Raw genomic sequence first — 18,862 nt, 5'->3', positions numbered from 1 at the left:
GGCCCATTAACATACTTAAGCCCAATAATTAATTATTCTAAGCCCACTTAATTAATTAAATCCCATTAAAACATTCTTGGCCCATTAACATTCTATTCCGGCCCAATGGGCCCAAAAGCCAAAAACTGGCCCAATAATTCCCATGGGCTCTCAAGCCCATAAAAATTAGTGAACTAACTTAAATTAATTATTCAAGCCCATTAATAAACTTAAATGTAGCCCATTAATTAATTAATCTAATTATCCCAATAAAACACTTAAACTTAATAATTAACTTAAAATTAAAAATACCCGAGCCCAATTAACTTAACCCGGACCCGGACCCAACTAACTTAACCCATGACCCACGGAATTGACCCGGACCACTAACCCGACCCGGAACCCACCTGGAACCCTAGAACCCGTCGCCCTATTCCCGTCTCGGCTGCGGCCGTGAGCAGCAGCCACTCCTTGGCTGCTGCCGGCCTGCTCCGGCCGCCCCTGGCCGGAGCGCCGCCGCCCAGACGTAGCCCACGTCTGGGTGGTTCGAACCTAGCCCCTGAACCCAAACCATGCAGCCCAGCCCCTAGCCGAACCAAGCCCTTCCCGTGAACCCTAGTCTGCGCACTACAGGAGGCCGATCGAACCTTCTGGTTTTCCTGGGATCGTTTGGCTCAAACCACTCGAGCCATTCGAGTCCAGGCTACCCTCACAACCCTTTGAACCTCTGACCAGCAGCTAGATGCAACCATGGCTAAGGAAAACGTGAGTATGAACCAACAATCCAACAAAACCGTGCGCCTTCATCGAAACTCAAACCATTTTCTGAAAAAAAAAAACTTACAAATTTTCGATTCATAACATTACACACACTATAAAAACTGATATGGCATAAAAAAATCGAAAGGAAACATGCCTTGCACCGATAAAAGAAGAGGTAGGAGCGTGTAGAACGAATCCGGGACGACTGGGCGATGACAATCAACTTGGAAGCTTCAAAAACGTGGCTATGGAGTCCTTGGGGATGGCTGGTCGATGAAGAAGCTGATGAACAAAGGAGGGGGTGGCGGCCAAGGCTTGAAAACGTGGGGTTTAGGGTAGATTTAGGGTGTAATTTAAATAAAATAGGGGTTTGGTTAATTAAAATATTAATAAGGATTTTTAAATATAAAATATATAACTTAAAAACTCTAAATAAGAAGTAAAATCTGATAACTAAATTAAAATCCCGAAATATTAATTTTAGGGAATTTTAAATGTAATTAAAAGTCAATATTTTGGCTAAATTTGGATAAAAATGGACTCCTAAAATTATATAAAATTAAATACTGATAATTTTGAGGAAATAAAACTCAAAATAATATTTTTGGGCTCTAAAAAGACTCATAAAATAATTTGGGTAGAAAGTTGTCATCTCGTCCGTCCACGGTCTCGTCTACGCGATAAAATAATTCAAATACCAATAATTCATAAAAATCACTAATTATGGGTTAAATGCTTAAAAATAACTTAAATCATGCACAAATAATTCACATAATAATTTAACCCATAATCTAAAATTTTAAATAAATAAATTTCCTAATTATGCATGCGAATTTACGTATTAAAAATACCGGGTGTTACATCAATAGCTTCTTCCCATCTGTATTTCTTCTGTTCAATGTATCATAACAAAGTAACAATTAATTGTTTAAATATATTATTAAGGCATACTCTACTGTCATGTAATATATTATGTTCTTACCACGAACTCATCCCAGTACCATTCTCTTTGCGCACGTTTCACAAATTTCCAAGAGTATCCCTCCACGCATGTTTGTGTGTGGAATAAAGAAGTTATGTAAGAGGAGACTTTGTGATTATCTGGACCGAACCTTAAAAATAAATTTAACAAATCGAAAAAGTTTATGTCAATTATATAGACGAAATAATGATCTTCAACCCTTATCATAAACATGTCAAACTTACTTATCATATTCCAACCATATGAACTCTCGTGGATCTTGTTCATTATCTTCTTCGTGGTAAGATTCTGCCATGTCCTAATACCACCAATATGCTACAACCAAATATGAATACCAAAATATTTGCGCATATAATATGACACATTGGCATGGTTTACTCTTATTATGATAACATTAACCATTCGAATATGCACAACAATATTCGATATCCTGCATATAACCAAAATCCGACAAAATATATTTTTGTATATTTATAAATAAGTTCCAAAAATGGTCTTAGCGATGAAGATATATGTTCATATATAAAGCTATGAACATGAATAAAATAGAAAATAAAATATAAACAGGATACTAATTAAAAATAGAAATTTTGTCCGAAAAAATACATGAAAATTTTAAATATCTTCAATACGCTCTAGTATAGTAACTACAACCAATACATATTGAAATATTAATCATTGGAATGTAAAATAAAATATATCCCCAAAATACGAAACCCTAGGATTTAATTATACCTAAAACACTTCATATTAATGCTCCAAATTGCTTAATACAACTGTATAATACAAGGGTCGGCCCGATTTAACATGTATTTGGTGATGAAAGAAAAATTTACAAAAGAAATACCTGTAGGTAGATCTAATGGAATTGATGTCGAGTCCTCACTTTTTTGTAAAAAACGACCAAGAATGAAGGATATATAAGATTTTTTTGTGATCGTGTTTAATGAAGATTTGAAGATGAAGGCCGATGAAGAAGAACCAGAAGACCAAGATAGAAGAAAAGGAGGGAAGAATGGAGCGCGGCTGAGGAGTGAGAGGCTAGGGGATGTGGAATAAACGGTGGAAATAATTATATCATATATTGGTGTAAAAAATAAATTGAAATAAAAAAAAATTATATCATACGGACGCGCGCACGGCTTCTATGTATTTCTCTGGAAATTTATTTTACGCGCGCGCGGAGCATGAGCTCGCCCGCGCGCGCCTTGGCTTAGTTCCCACTGGTCTTTCCTTCTGCGCACGTGCGGGGCATGATCCGCCCGCGCGCGCCTCTTCTTGGCCGCCTCTTTATTTATCATTTGCGCGCGCGCGAGCCTATACGCACAGAGGGGTGTCAATCGGGTCGGGTGGGTCGGGTTTCGGGTTAACCCGCGAAATTTTTTATTTTTTTTTAAACCTAACCCAACCAGAACCCGAAGCAACCCGAAAACCCCGAACACGAACACGAACCCGCCTAACCCGACTCAACCCGCCTAACCCGAATTTTATTTATTTTTTAATTTTTTAAAAAAAAAATTAATGAAAATAATTTGAAAAATAAAAAATAATAATAATATTTGAATTTAAACACATAATGACAAAATCTCCAATTTAAATTTGAAAGTTTAATTGTAAAAAATTAAAAGTATATTTAATAAATCAAATAAAAAAAATTTTAAAAAATAAAAAATGTGCAAAATAAATATTAAATGATAAAAATTTATCATATAAATATACAATAAATTTTTTTCAAACATACAATATATAAAATATATGTAATATTTTCCACAAAAAAAAAAAAAAAAAATCGGGTCAACCCGCGACCCAACCCGAACCCGCCTAACCTAGCACTAACCCGAACCCACCCAACCCGAACCCAACCCGAACCCGAAAAACCCCAACCCAAACCTGATTTTTTTCGTGTTGGTTCGTGTCGGGTTGACGGGTCGTGTTGCATTTTGACACCCCTACATTTAAGCTTAATTTCCTACAAAATTCAACCATGAGAGTCTAATGCAAACACATAACATAAAACACTACTAAAACTCACGAAAATAAAATAAATGCATGCAAATTAAATATAAAATTATATAAAATTATGCATACTAAACACGCTTATCAACACCCCCATACTTAAATCTTGCTCGCCCTCGAGCAAGACTAAACAAACACACAACAAGAATCAAGAAATACTATGGAGCTATGGCCTCAGCAAAAAAACAAAACAAAATTTTACATCCAATCTCATCAAACCTACTAACACATAAAAGTTTATAAATAAACTAGTTCACCGCATAAACTTATAATCTCTTCAACTCATGTTCCAAAGTACCTTCATCCAAATCCAATCCACACATTCATATATCATAAGGACTTTTTAATGTAACACGGGGATCAAACAGAAGGTAACGACACACTCACAATTAGCTTAATACAAAGAAAAATAGTGTGTGCGTGTTTTGATTAAAAATTCATACTCATCAATAGTGTTTATCAACAATTCATATGCTAAATTCTCTTCAACCCCTGGTGACTAATCATCCTCGTCGTGTGGAATGGAGGGATCCTGCGGTGCATCAGGAGCATACATGGGTGGGACGGTAGACTGGAATGGAAATGGAGGTGGATAATGTGGAGCCGATCGAAAGCCCGAAGTATCAAGCCCTAACTGCGTCGCCATGCTGCGCATCATGTCTTCCACATTATGGAGATGAGTGGAAGTCGCCTGAAAGTAATCCATGGAATAGTGGTCGAAAGCGGAGCTCTCGACGGCCATGTCTTGAGCGGTGCGGCGAATAGGAGAGGGCTGAGCCGGTGGTCGACTGCTAGAGGAGCTCCCTACATGGTGTTGACCCGCTATATAATTCCAAATTGCACTTCGCTTGCTTTTTAACAGCAAGCTGCTCATCGACGGTCTTGAAAGGCGGAAGCCACTCCTCATCTGGACTAATCTGCACGCCCGCCTGGTGACATAAGGCTGTGATGGTGTGGGGAAAGTAGAGGCCCACCGTCGGAGTCCGCATTGAATATAGAATGGAGTCGTGGACAAGAGTGCCCACATCAACCGGCCACCTCTTCGTGATAGCATAAACTAGAATAGCCCTATCGGCTTGCACGTCAACAGTGTGGAGCACGGGTGAAAGTCGTCGGGCAATGAAAGCATACCACAATGCCGGCTCAAGCTTCAGAAATCTCTCCGGAAAATGACTGAAACTGAGGGGATCGTGCCAATGAACTCCCGCATAACACAACTCTCTCAACATCAAAGAATAGTCCGAATTAGCCTTAAAACTCCTAAGTTGAATATCATCCACAGCAGGAGTATCAAACAACTTATTCAATGTGTTGGCATCAAACGATACAAGTTTTCCTCGGACAAAAGCTTTTGAATCCTCTCGGGAAGGGGCATTGGCATAAAATTCCCGAACCACCGGAATAATAGCGGGTTCGGGCACTTGGCAAAACACTGTCCATTTCCTCTTAATAATTCCCAACCCAACAAATTCATTACAATCCATAGTTATGCCTCGCTCAGCAATAGGATTTCGAGTTAGGCGAGCATGTTCGTACCTTTCTTGGGCTTCCCGAGAGACGAACTTGTTAGAGATTTCTTCGGAGAATGAGGAGCTAGCGATGATAGGGCCGGACAAACGGAAGCGCTTGTCTGGCATGGTGGTGGTCGGCCGGAATATAGGCGGTGCTCGGCGGTGATTGATGGTGGTTAGTGGCGGCGATGCGGTGAGGAGTGCAAAAATCGATGATTCCTATAGAAATTGATGGACCCAAACTTGAAGCGCGAAGATATACTCCACAAATCTGCAATTTAAAAACAAGTAAGTCAAGAATCAATGGAGAAATTGGAGGGGAAAGATTTGGGGATTTAGGGTTTAAGGCAAGAATGAGAAGAGAAAGGGAAGAGAATGAGAGAAAAGAGGGGAAAGGACCGATTGAATTGCGCGTGAGACTTTAATCATTATCATCTGGAAGATTGAATTGCGCGCGTGCGAGCAAGAGGCTCGCGTGCACGTGTGTTCCCCTTGTGTCTCTCTGGAGCGGGAGCCTGCGCACGTGCGCGTACATTAGCTCGCGCGCGCGCACTTTTGTAATTCAGTGTACCATCGAACACCTCGCGCGCGCGCGCGACTTCTTATTATTTCTCTGGAAATTTCTTCTACGCGTGCGCGGGGCATGATCTCGCCCGGGCGCGCCTTGGCTTAGTTCCCACTGGTCTTTCCTTCTACGCGCACGTGGGGCATGAGCTCGCCCGCGCACGCCTCTCCTTGGCCGCCTCTGTATTTCTCTTCTGCGCACGTGCGAGCAACAGACTCGCTCGCGCGCGCCTTATACGCACAGAATTCCCCTTTCTCATCTATTTCCATTTCTTTCGTGATGAATGCTTTACGTACGTGCGTGTGTTTATAAATAAATACAACTTTATATTGTTTTTCTTTAATTAAAAACAATGTTAACAATGTGTCACGTAAGTAAATATTTATGTATTCATTGTATACGTCAACATATATGAGTTGTTGAATACATAAATAATTAGATACAAACAACGAACAGATTTATACTATAATTACTCAATCACTGTTTGCCTGATTGAGGTCGTCACTACTTTCATGCAAATCTTCGCTCTCATCTGTGCTTCTGGCGTCAATATCATCGTCAAACTCAACGGTGACGTCAACGAGGTTATCTATATTCAAAAGAAATTGTGTTTCGACTTCATGGACTTCACTTTCTTGAATTTGAAAAGCACTCGATGCGTTGTTTTGTACATTATCTCCATTTATGAGTTCTGCAATATATGCTCTCTGTCTCAAACCGCTCACATATAGCCAAGCAGACGGGGTCCTCCTAGATGTTGGGTAGGGCAGGAAAAAAACCTGTGAAGCTTGTGTAGCGAATACAAAGGGTTCGTTGGTCGGAAGATGTCGGGTCCGGTTGACCTCAATTATTTTGTACTTATCATGAACGCGCGTACCTAGCCTAGGATTTGGATTGTACCAACAACATTTAAAAATTATTGTTTGCTTCAGCGGAAGGCCCGGATATTCCAACTCGATAATCTCTTCAATGAAGCCATAATATTCAGTTTCAACACCATCACTTGAATGACCACGAACTTGAATGCCTGAATTATCTGTTGCTTTGTACGTTGTGTCGTGAATAGTGTAGAATTTAAAACCGTTGATACAATAACCTCTGTATGTATTCACTTTTTGCATTGGTCTCTGCGCCACTTGTTTAATAAGTTGTGATACAATCTCTCCTTGTTCTTCGATAGCCTGCGATAACAATACAATATCTTCAATAAAACCTCGATGGTGGTAGGAGCGAGTTTTAAATTGGATATCTTAAATTACAGTTTAATCTTACGTACATGTATGTAAGATTTAAACCAACCGAATACGTGTGACTGAACATTGGAGTCTAAATCTTGATGACTTATCCCAGGAATCGATGCACGCATATGGTCCTCGTAAATGCTTATTTAATGCCAAACAAAGGAAGTCAAAAATTTATGAGTAAATAAATGTATACTTATTTAGATGATATTAATCGCAAGCAGAACATTAATACATACCTCACGTACGGCTTCAGTTCGGGACAATTCAACAAAACATATGTCGCTACAACATCATATTCCTCGTTTGTCAACCATCTGGGTCTTTTACTACCGATATTCTTACCACGAACCTTGAATATGGAAAAAATCTCTGATCCATATTCGTTGAACAAGTTCTCATGTTGCAGTATTGGATTCCGCTGTCTTGTTCGTATCGAGTCACCAAAGTAATGCTCACAAAATATAGATGCTTCTCTGACCAAATAAGCATTGCATATGGATCCCTCAACACGTGCCTTATTACGAACCGTCTTCTTCAACCTTCGCAAATTTCTTTCGAAAGGATACATCCACCTAAATTGTACTGGACCAGCAATGCGAGCTTCGTGAGGTAGATGGACGCATAGATGTTCCATACAGTCGAAAAAACTTGGTGGAAAATCTTCTCCAACTTACATAGAATTATTGGTATTTGCTCGTCCAAGCGCATCATGTCACTATGTTTAATATTACGCGCAGTTAGGTCTGAGAAAAAAAGGCTTAACTCGGTCAATGCTTCCCAAACCTCCTTGGGTAACAACTCCTTGAATGCTACAGGTATGAGTCGGTGAATGAATACGTGACAGTCGTGGCTCTTCATACCGAACATCCGCAATTTGTTCATGTCCACACACCTAGACATGTTCGATGCATAACCATCCGAAAAACGGACACCCTTAAGCCATCTACAAAGTACCTCCCTTGCACCACGATCCAGAGTGTATCCGGCCTTAGGATGTCTACTTGTAGACGCATCAGGATATAACTCAGGTCTAATACGCATTTCAACGAGATCAGCCCTTGACTTTGAATTGTCTTTTGTACGCCCAGGAACATTCATGACTGTGTTGAAAACATTGTCAAATATATTCTTCTCGACATGAATCACGTCCAAATTGTGTCTGATCATATTTGTACGCCAGTACGGTAACTCCCATAGAATACTACGCCTTCTCCAACCACATTTTGCAAACTTACATATATCTCTGTTTCTATTCTCTGCGTCGACATCGTAGGACGGTAGAAAACCATAATTATGTAACTCATTAATCAATTCGGTACTTGTTCTAATGGCAGGAGCTGGATGGTAAACCATTCTTCCACGTATGAACATGTTTTTCTTGCGCCTTAGTGGGTGATCATCGGGCAAAAAATTCCTGTGGTTGTCAAACCATGAAGTCTTTCCACTGTGAACTAGTGTAAATGCTTCCGAATCAGACATGCAGTGAGGACATGCTTGTTTCCCAGCTGTGCTCCATCTTGAAAGCATCGCGTACGCTGGGAAAACACTTACGGTCCACATCAAAGCTGCTCTCAACGTGAAGTTAGACTGCGAGTGTATGTCGTATGTGGCAGCACCATCGTACCAAAGTTTTCGAAGCTCGACGATCAATGGTTGCAAGAAAACATCAAGCTTATCCTTCGGGTTACTCGGTCCAGGTGCGATGACAGAAAGAAACATTACCTCGTCTTTCATACACATCCAGGGTGGCAGATTATATGGGGTGACAATGACAGGCCACGTTGAGTATTGTTGTCCGGTTTGACCAAATGGTTGGAACTCATCAGTTGAAATTCCTAACCTGACATTTCGGATTTCATCCGCAAACCCCGGGTGGGTTTCATCAAAATGACGCCATGCCGGAGAATCTGATGGGTGTGTCATTGTGTCCCCATCGAAATGGTGGTCGTGATGCCATCGCATATGTGAAGCAGTCGCGGTAGATGCATATAACCGTTGGAGATGAGGAGTGATAGGAAAATAGTACATCCTCTTGTATGTAGTTTGTTTACTACGATTATGGTTTCCCCGCTGACGAGACGGTTTGTAACGAGGATGTTCACATATCTTACATTCAGTTAGGTCGGAATCTGTACCCCAGTAAATCATGCAATTATTTTTACATGAATCGATTTTCTCGATGGGGAGACCTAGATCTTTGATAAACTTCTTCGTCGAATTGAAACTGGAAGGCATGTGGTTTTCAACAGGATATAACTTTGACATTAGTTTGCACATGTCGTCGAAGTTTCGTTCGGACATATTGTGCTCTTGCTTCATCTTTAATAACCTTGCAAGTACGGACAACAAAGAGTGGCTGTGTGGATTCCCTTCCCAGATTGCTTTCTCCGATGATTTTATGAGGTCATATAGATCTTTGATGTAGGTGTTTGGTGTTTCTACATGCGCGCTATTGGGGTCTACATATTGCGGACCTTCTCCATGATAATGTAATGGTATTTCAAAACCAAGATCATTGGGAGTATTGAAGAAATTTGCTTGATCGTAAATATTAAAACTGTTAGTCAAATGTATGTGCTCTGTGCCCGTACTCTGGTTAGGAGCCCTCGAAGAAGATGGAACATCTTGATTTGTATTTGGAAAATTTAGACGAATATAAACTTCTCCGTGTAGATGCCAATTGTAATAGTTCGGTACAAAACCATTTTGACCTAAGTGAACTTTCACTGTGACCGGATCTAAGAACACCTTGTCCTGGCACTTTTTGTCGTTACAAGGACACCGTATTTTATCCGATGATAAACATTCAGCATGTGTAAGAGCAAAGACAATGAAATCTTCTACACCATTAATATAATCATCAGTAACATATCCGTTTTCAAATCTACGATAAATCCACCATCTGTCAGTGTTATCCATGTTCTCCTACAAAATTAAATGAAGGAGTAATTAAATACTTGAAGGATTATTTATATTTAATATTTTGCATATATATGCTCTATATAAATATGTATAGAAATATATTTTAATTTGTAGCAATAGACGGTTAAAGCAATTATCATTTATAATATTTATATATGACATATTTCATATAGATATATTTCAATATATCATTACAATACATATACACAAAAAACATATTAAAAACAAAGAAATCACCAAAATGGGAAAAATCAGATATATCAATAATTCAATGAACAACAAGATCCAACTTTGTACTTACTTCCACGGTTCAGTAATTTGCAATAAGATGCATAAATCTTCGATGGACAACGCGCTGCTGCCGCGGGATTATATTGGGTTCCACCTTACCAAATTAAAATTTAAAAACAAATGTACTAGTACAATGCTTCAAACAACACGATTTCAGAACTCCTCTCCGATGTAAATTACGAAATCCGACAAAGAACAAATTGCCGGTCAAAGGTTAAGAAGTTTGAGAGAAGATATAGGAAGAGGGAGGTAGAAAGCTAGCTGAACATGGGATGGGAGAATTAGTGGAGCCGAGGAATATAAAATATCTCAAATAACCACGGTTTTTTTAAACCGTAGGTACTTAACCACGGTTTTTTAAAGCTGTGGTTATTCATCCACGGTTTGAAAAAACCGTGACTAAATTTAGCCACGGTTTAAAAAAAACCGTGGTTAATTAATCACGGTTTAAAAAATAGTGGTTAAGTTAGCCACGATTTTTTCAAACCGTGGCTATTTTTAGCCACGGTTAAAATAAAATCGTGGTTAAATTCAGCCACGGTTTTGAAAAAAACCGTGGTTAAATTAGCCACGGTTTTATAAAACCGTGGCTAAGTAACCACGATTTTTCAAAACCGTGGCTAATTAACCACGGTTTTTTTAAACCGTGGCTATTTAACCACGGTTTTATCAAAACCGTGTCTAAATTAACCACGGTTTTAAAAAAATCGTAGCTAAATAGCCAATTTTTTTGTAGTGCTTCCTCATTCTTGAAACAATCAAATATCTCTGTGGTTCATCAACATTTATTTAGGGGAAACACTTTGAGAACATGTTGTGGCAATTAATTAAAATGATCCAAATATGAAGAAATTTTCAAGGCTTGACTCGGTTCAAATAGATTTATTGAAAGTTTAGGTTCAATTCCAACCTAAAAAATTTTACGGAAAAATATTATTTTACGTTCAAATTGCTCAAAAATCCCCAATGCAAACATGTTTTGCTCTGCACTCCCTAGCCACTTTTTTGTACAACATTTTTTGTTAATTTGTACCACATCTTGTATGGTTTTGTACCATATCTTGTATTGTTTTGTACTGAAAGAGTGGGTGCCCAGTGAGCCAACTTGTGGCTAAGGGCTTTGATGACTCTTTGTATAAACAATCTTTTGTTTAATATAATTTACACTTTTATTAATGGCAATGACTTTATCTTTCTTCATATTGTGATATTGTGATATACTATTGTTGTTTTGATAAAGACCTTGTATATACTATAGTGTATGTAAGATGTGGTAGAACATGGAGATGTCTATCATGAAACACATCTTATAGTCACTGTATATTCTAAACTGTTCCTAGTCGATTGAGCCGTCCGATAATAAGGATAAGGATCGCTCGAATTTGAGACTAGCATTTGCGATGCAGAGTACCACGTTTCATTGGTAAGGAATATAGAGATGTTCGAAGCATGCAAATGGATATTCATATGATGAATGATCGAACTACCCTATCCGGACTTTCCAAGTGGTTATCACTTATCGAGTGGATATAGTCCGCGATTTTGGTTGTACACCATTAGTCCTTACTACTTGAGACATCATTGAGACTCTATATGCTAGTACTGTGCTTTGACTCGTTTACCGACTCTATTGGGATCATCAGGTGTCGGGATTGGGTACAGTTACAACACATATAGGAGTCGATGCTTTGTTGTCAAGGATTCACCACATACTTGCGAGTGTGGATATCCTATGCGATCTGAGGAGATATTAGTGTGACGAATCTCTGGCCAGAGTACATGATGTGATTTAAGAAATGGTTTCTTAGTAGCACATGCGATGTCACTATTTGATCTTCAAGATGCATTGCATAGTTATCGAATCTCGAGCGACTCTCGATATACCAGTGGTTGTTGATTCGATCGGGATATATGGATGAAGGGACCGTACTGTACGCTAACCAAAATCTACTGGTTCTTGTAGGCACTATCAGTGATACCTAGGGAATCATGGGGCGATGTTGCTAGGCGCTCATACCATGATTCGATGGGCAAGTCGGAAATTGTTGTTCCGAGTCACAAGGAGTTGTGAGCCCACGGCTAGCTGTATCCCTGAACCATTGAGGGTCACACAGTGTAATGGATTTTTAATCCCCGTTGAGATAGTTAAATTTAAAGAGTTAAATTCAATGAACGAAGAAGTTGGACTTCTTATTTAAGAGTAGAGGAGTAAGATTTCCTAAAATGACATAGGGATGGCCATTTTTGGAAATCACTGATCGGATTCAGAAAAATTTATCTTGACTTTAAAAGGTGCAGAAATGGTTTCTGTGCACATTGATGAAATCGGTTTATCAATCGGAGTCACGATGAATTTTATATTAATTTCTGAACATGCGGGCTTTGCTTGTCGGGCCTGAACTTATGACTAATGGGCCCTAAGCTGTTAGTGGCCTACATTATAAATAAGTTATTGTAGTACAAAAATTACAGAAAACAAGGTCACAATTTTCGAAAACCTAAGTAATTTTCTAACAAGTGTGGCCGCCCCCCCCCCCCCCCCCTGTCTACTCGAGAAAAATCCAGCCTGTGATTTTGAATTACAGTCTGGTTTAACGGATCAAATTCGTTAATCTCTTCGTAGAAAACTTCTGATAGATTTTCTAGTGCAATCTATCAGAGGGATTAAATCTCTGTTCGTGGACCTGATTGAAGAACAGTTCGTCCATCAGTTCCAGGGATATACAACAAGAGCAGAGAAATCTGTTGGTGTCCAAAATCTCGATTCGAGATTAAAGGTAAAAATTTTATAATTGTTATTTAATTTTTACACACACAATTTAATCGTAAGGTTGATACCCATTATGGAATCGTTCCATACAAAATTTTAAACTTCCGCTGCACCGGGTATCAATCATAATTGATCTGATCGCCGCGTTCTCCAACAGTGGTATCAGAGCCAGGTTGCTCAGATCAAGCGATTAAATTAATCGATTGTACAAAAATTTTTTAGGCCTCGGTTTTTGAAACAAAATAAATATTTAAAAATAAAATTTTTTTTTTCGGGTAAAAACCCGGGCAGCGATGGTCGCTGCCCCGGGCAGCGCACGGCGCTGCGCAGGGCGGCGCACGGCGCTACCCAGGGCAGCGATCGTCGCTGCCCGGCCCGGGAACGTCCCGGGCGGCCCGCGGGAAAAATTATTTTTAATTTTTTAAATTAAATTTTAATATGTTAAAATTCTATTTTTGGTCCGATCGAAAATTGTTTTGATTGGTCCACGAGGCGTCGGATCGAATTGTTCGAGTCCGAAAATTTTAAAAATTGATTTTTGGATAAAATTGTATTTTTTGAAAATTTTAATATTTTATCCTTTAATTGAATTTTGAAATTAATTATTTTGGGTACAATTGATGATAAGATATGATCTTATGGATATATTGATAAAATATGATTTTATGTATAAAATTAGATTTTATAGATAAAATATGATTTTATTTGATAAAAAGATAAAATATGATTTTATATGTAAAATAAGATTTTATGTATAAAATATGATTTTATCCTTTTAAATTTAAATTGCCATTGCATGTTATCCAATAAATTAATTTTGAATTAAATGTTATTGGATAAGGATGATCGATTGCCATGACCAATTTTGTAGGTGTATGTTAGAAATTTACATTTGTTTTTATTGTTGTTGGTTTTATTAATGGGTCTGGTTTATGGCCCAATATGAATGTCATATGTAATAAAAGTGGGCTTGGTTTATGGCCCGTTCCCACCCCTTAAAAATGTATCCCCTACTTGTCATTGTTATTTATTGTAAATAAATTAGATTTAGTGGGAGATCAAGATTTGAAGATGGAGGTGGGCCCAGCAGACAATAAAGACAGAAGAAATGTAAATTGGAAGCAAATGTAATAGGATTGCATTGCATACTGCATATTACCTAGGATTGGACTAAGACTCGTGATTGGCAACCACGGGTCGATTAGAAATGGAATCGATCATCCTATATAATATGTGATATTATAGTTGTATGTAAGTTTTAGACATAATTGTGTGAATCCGACAAGCATACAAAATTTTTAAAAATGATGAGACAAATTTTTATAATTAAAAATCCCTCATTTTAAATATGATTTAAAATTGATATCAAGATAAATAAAGGAAATTTAAATTTGTTTAAATGTTCCTACCTTCCATCAACGATCAATGTATGAGATGCTACCCGCGGATACGGTCCGGCTCATATTATTGGGGGGGCCCGTTCGTCGGAAAGCTGTACATTGGATCGACACATGTTGTAAGTTGGGTGAAACTCCCATGGGATCGGCTCATATTATTGGGGGATCCACATGACGACCGTCCATCACAACTTAATATTGATGGGTCATCTTGACATGTCACAATAAACGGCGTCATATTATTGGGCCCTTATTGGACATGAGGTAAAAACATGGAGGTTGCTTTGGAAGCAATTGGGCTCTACCATTTGAAAATTATGGTTGGCTGATATTATTCGGGACCATAAGTTTGTCAATTGGACTCCATGTTCTCACTAAGGAAAACAGTTTCCCGTTTTCACTAGAGGGTAGTGAAATCGTTAAAATAGTGGGAGTGAGATTCATAAAATAAAATTCGCCTATTTTATGTCTTAGTAAATTGCTTAAACAATCACTGATATTTGTCTGTTTCTTTTCAGTATTTCATACGATGAATTCGCGTAATCCACTTTTCTCGATCCTCGAACAAAATAATTTGACTGGCGCAAACTATACGGAATGGTTCCGTAAGTTGAAGATTGTCTTGACTTTGGAGAAGATGCTCTACGTGTTAGAAAAATCTCCTCCGAAGGAAGCACCAGCTGACGTAAGTCCGGAGGAGTTAGCCAAGCTTGATACATGGTGGGACCATGATATCAAGACCAAATGCTATATGCAAGCCTCGATGTCTGATGAACTCCAGAGGCGATTTGAGGACACCGTGAATGCTGCTGACATTCACGTTCAACTCAAGGAACTTTTTGGGGCTCAATCGAGGGCTGAAAGGTTCGCTACTGTAAAGGAGCTAATGACGTGTCGCATGCGTGAAGGGACTTCGGTCCGTGATCATGGGGTACGAGTGATTTGGCTCATACAGAAGTTGGTAACCCTTGATTTGGTGTTGGAGCATGAACTCAACGTGGACTTACTACTTCTGTCTCTTCCTTCTTCGTTTGACGGATTTGTGGTAAATTTCAATATGAACAAGATAGAGGCCTCCCTTGAAGAGATGGTCAATATGCTTGTGACATATGAATCCACATTAAAGAAGGATAAACCGGCTTTCTTGGTGGGCTCCTCTTCTTCTGCTAAGAAGGGGCCAAGTACAAAGGGTAAGAAACGTTCTGCCCCACCCAAGAAAGTCGAACCCGAGAAGAAGTACAAGACAAAGGCTTCAAACATGGAAAAATCCAAGGATGTTTGCCATTACTGCAAGAAGCCCGGTCATTGGAAGCGTAACTGCAAGGAATATCTAGAGCAGTTGCGAACTGCAAAGGGTATGTTCTATATTGAAATAAATGTTTCACTTAATACTACTTCTTGGGTATTGGATACCGGATGTGGATCTCACATTTGCAATGATTTGCAGGTGATGACAAGAAGTCGCAGGCTTAGGATGGGTGAGACCCAGCTGAGGCTCGGAAATGGTTCCAGAGTTGAAGCAAAAGCCGTGGGAGATGTTTATTTAATTTTGCAGAACGGTTTTATGTTACTTTTAAGAGATGTTTTATTTGTTCCGGATTTAATTAAAAACATTATTTTTGTTTCTATGCTTGATAGAGATGGTTATTCTTGCAATTTTGTGAATGGGATTTGCAATATTTACAAGAATGAATGTTTAATTGGAAATGGACAACTTGAAAACGATCTATACAACTTAAAACTAAAAGACGTTCCAATAAATTATGTTGATAAACCGGCAACAACAAACAAAAGAAAAATCGATAGCCAATACCCGGCAAACCTTTGGCACGCTAGGCTAGGTCATATTTCCTCAAGGAGGATGAACAAGCTAGTGGGAGAGGGCATGTTTGATATGTCTGATATTAACTCTCTACCTACTTGTGAATCCTGCCTAAAAGGAAAAATGACTAAATCTCCTTTTAAGGGGAAACCTGAGCGTAGTCAAAATCTGTTGGATTTGATCCATACAGATGTTTGTGGTCCATTTAGAGTTGGGACTCAATATGGCCACACCTACTTCATTACCTTTACTGATGATTATTCAAGGTATGGGTATTTATATTTAATGAAATATAACTCTGAAGCATTTGAAAAGTTCAAAGAATTCAAGGCTGAAGTAGAAAACAAGCTAGGTAAAAGTATTAAAGCACTTCGATTGGATCGAGGTGGAGAATACTTGAGTACCGAGTTTTTGGACTATCTAAAAGAGAATGGGATTCTATCTCAGTGGACTCCTCCTATGACACCACAGCTAAATGGTGTATCGGAGCGTCGTAATCGAACTTTGTTGGACATGGTTCGGTCCATGATGAGCTTCACTGAGCTTCCACCTTCGTTTTGGGGCTATGCGCTTGAAACGGCGGTATTGTTGTTAAACAACGTCCACACTAAAGCAGTGGACAAAACACCATACGAGTTATGGAATGGCAAAGCTCCTAAGTATTCGTACTTGAGGATTTGGGGATGTCCTGCTTACGTGAAGCGGACAGTGGGAGATAAGTTGGATAGTCGATCCAGCTTATGTTATTTTGTAGGGTATCCGAAGAATTCAATCGGATATTATTTCTATTATCCTGCTGAAACAAAGGTGTTTGTTTCAAGGAATGCCACCTTCTTGGAGAAGGAGTTCTTATTGGATAAGAAAGGCGAGATGATGGAACTCGAAGAAATTCGAGAAGAACCCGAAATACAAAATAACGATCCTACACCTCAGGAACCATTGCTGGACACGCCTGTACCTAGAAGATCCGAGAGGACTTCTAGACCTCCTATTCGATATGGTCTTCTTCTTGAAGGGATCAAGATGAACCCGATGTTGGATGTGATCCAAGAAACTTCAAGGAAGCAATTTCTGATGCGGATTCAAATTTATGGCTTGAAGCTATGCAGTCGGAAATAGATTCGATGCATACAAACCAAGTTTGGTCTTTAGTAGATCCTCCCGATGGAATTGTTCCAATAGGGTGTAAATGGATCTACAAAAGAAAGCTTGGGCCTGATGGTAAGGTATTGACCTACAAGGCGTGATTGGTGGCAAAAGGTTATACTCAAAGACAAGGAGTTGACTATGATGAAACCTTTTCACCAGTTGCAATGTTCAAGTCCATAAGAATCCTTATTGCCATAGCTGCATGGTATGACTATGAGATATGGCAAATGGATGTGAAGACTGCTTTTCTTAATGGAGACATTAAGGAAGAAATCTATATGAAGCAGCCTGAGGGGTACACATCCATGGGAAGCGAGCATAAGGTATGCAAGCTTCAGCGATCAATTTATGGTCTAAAACAAGCATCAAGAAGTTGGAACCAAAAATTTGATGAAACAATAAAAGATTTTGGTTTCATCAAGAATCCAGAGGAACCATGCGTGTACAAGAAAGTAGTTAAGGATGCTGTGACATTCTTAGTACTTTATGTTGATGACATCCTACTCATTGGGAATGATGTAGGGATGTTGCAGTCAACAAAGATATGGTTATCAGGTAGATTCTCGATGAAGGATTTGGGTGAGGCATCCTATATTCTTGGGATACAGATCTATAGAGATAGATCTAAGAGAATGATAGGACTCACTCAATCAACCTACATGGATGGGTCCAAGAGAGGACATCTACCCATGTGTCATGGAGTTTCTCTATCCAAGTCTATGTGTCCCAAGACTGATGAAGAGATAGAGAAAATGACACATGTACCATATGCGTCAGCCATAGGTAGTATCATGTATGGGATGATATCTACCAGACCGGATGTAGCATTTGCTCTGAGTGTCACGAGCAGATATCAAGCTAATCCCGGTCAAATGCATTGGAAAGCCGTGAAGGACATTCTTAAGTACTTACGAAGGACTAAGAATATGTTCATGGTATATGGAGGAAGAGAACTAAAATTGGAAGGCTATACCGACTCTAGCTTCCAAAGTGACGTGGATGACTCGAAGTCAACCTCTGGATTTGTGTTCATGCTCAATGGCGGTGCTGTCTCTTGGAAGAGTTCCAAGCAGGACACCACAGCAGATTCCACCATTGAGGCTGAATACATTGCAGCATCAGCTGCTGCTAAAGAGGCCGTTTGGATGAGGAATTTCATCCAAGAGTTGGGCGTCATTCCTGAAGTTGTTGGTCCAGTCCCGGTGTACTGTGACAACACGGGTGCCGTTGCTCAGGAAAAGGAACCAAGGTCTCATCAAAGATCCAAACACGTACTGAGGAAATACCACATCATCCGGGAGATTGTGGAAAGAGGAGACATCACTGTCGAAAGAGTGGCCTCTGCAGACAATATCGCTGATCCACTTACTAAGCCCTTGCCAGGACCATTATTTGACAAACATCGCGAAGCAATGGGTCTACGTAGTATGACTAGTTGGCTATAGGGCAAGT

The 18,862-nt window shown here is 39.2% G+C and overlaps 1 protein-coding gene across 1 annotated transcript; it reads right to left on the bottom strand.

Moving 5' to 3' along the window:
* Positions 1–5,332: 5,332 nt before the first annotated feature.
* LOC140861220 (uncharacterized) lies at positions 5,333–9,978 on the bottom strand. The gene is made up of 5 exons (XM_073264222.1): positions 7,734–9,978; positions 7,296–7,641; positions 7,092–7,197; positions 6,304–6,996; positions 5,333–5,521 (listed from the first exon to the last, which is right to left on the bottom strand). Exons 1-5 carry the CDS (start codon positions 9,976–9,978, stop codon positions 5,333–5,335), a joined length of 3,579 nt encoding a protein of 1,192 aa, XP_073120323.1.
* Positions 9,979–18,862: the final 8,884 nt, after the last annotated feature.

Source organism: Henckelia pumila, chromosome 4 (genome assembly GCF_033568475.1).
Source record: "Henckelia pumila isolate YLH828 chromosome 4, ASM3356847v2, whole genome shotgun sequence".
Lineage (NCBI taxonomy): Eukaryota > Viridiplantae > Streptophyta > Magnoliopsida > Lamiales > Gesneriaceae > Henckelia > Henckelia pumila.
This window is presented reverse-complemented; position numbering and strand designations above follow the sequence as displayed.

Excerpts from the sequence above, each read along its gene's own strand:
- LOC140861220 (XM_073264222.1), bottom strand. The coding sequence starts at position 9,978 with ATGGATAACACTGACAGATGGTGGATTTATCGTAGATTTGAAAACGGA. Across the intron at positions 7,198-7,295 it reads GAACTGAAGCCGTACGTGAG|CATTTACGAGGACCATATGC; the intron begins GTATGTATTAAT and ends GCATTAAATAAG. Across the intron at positions 5,522-6,303 it reads GTAGTGACGACCTCAATCAG|ATTTGTGGAGTATATCTTCG; the intron begins GCAAACAGTGAT and ends TTTAAATTGCAG.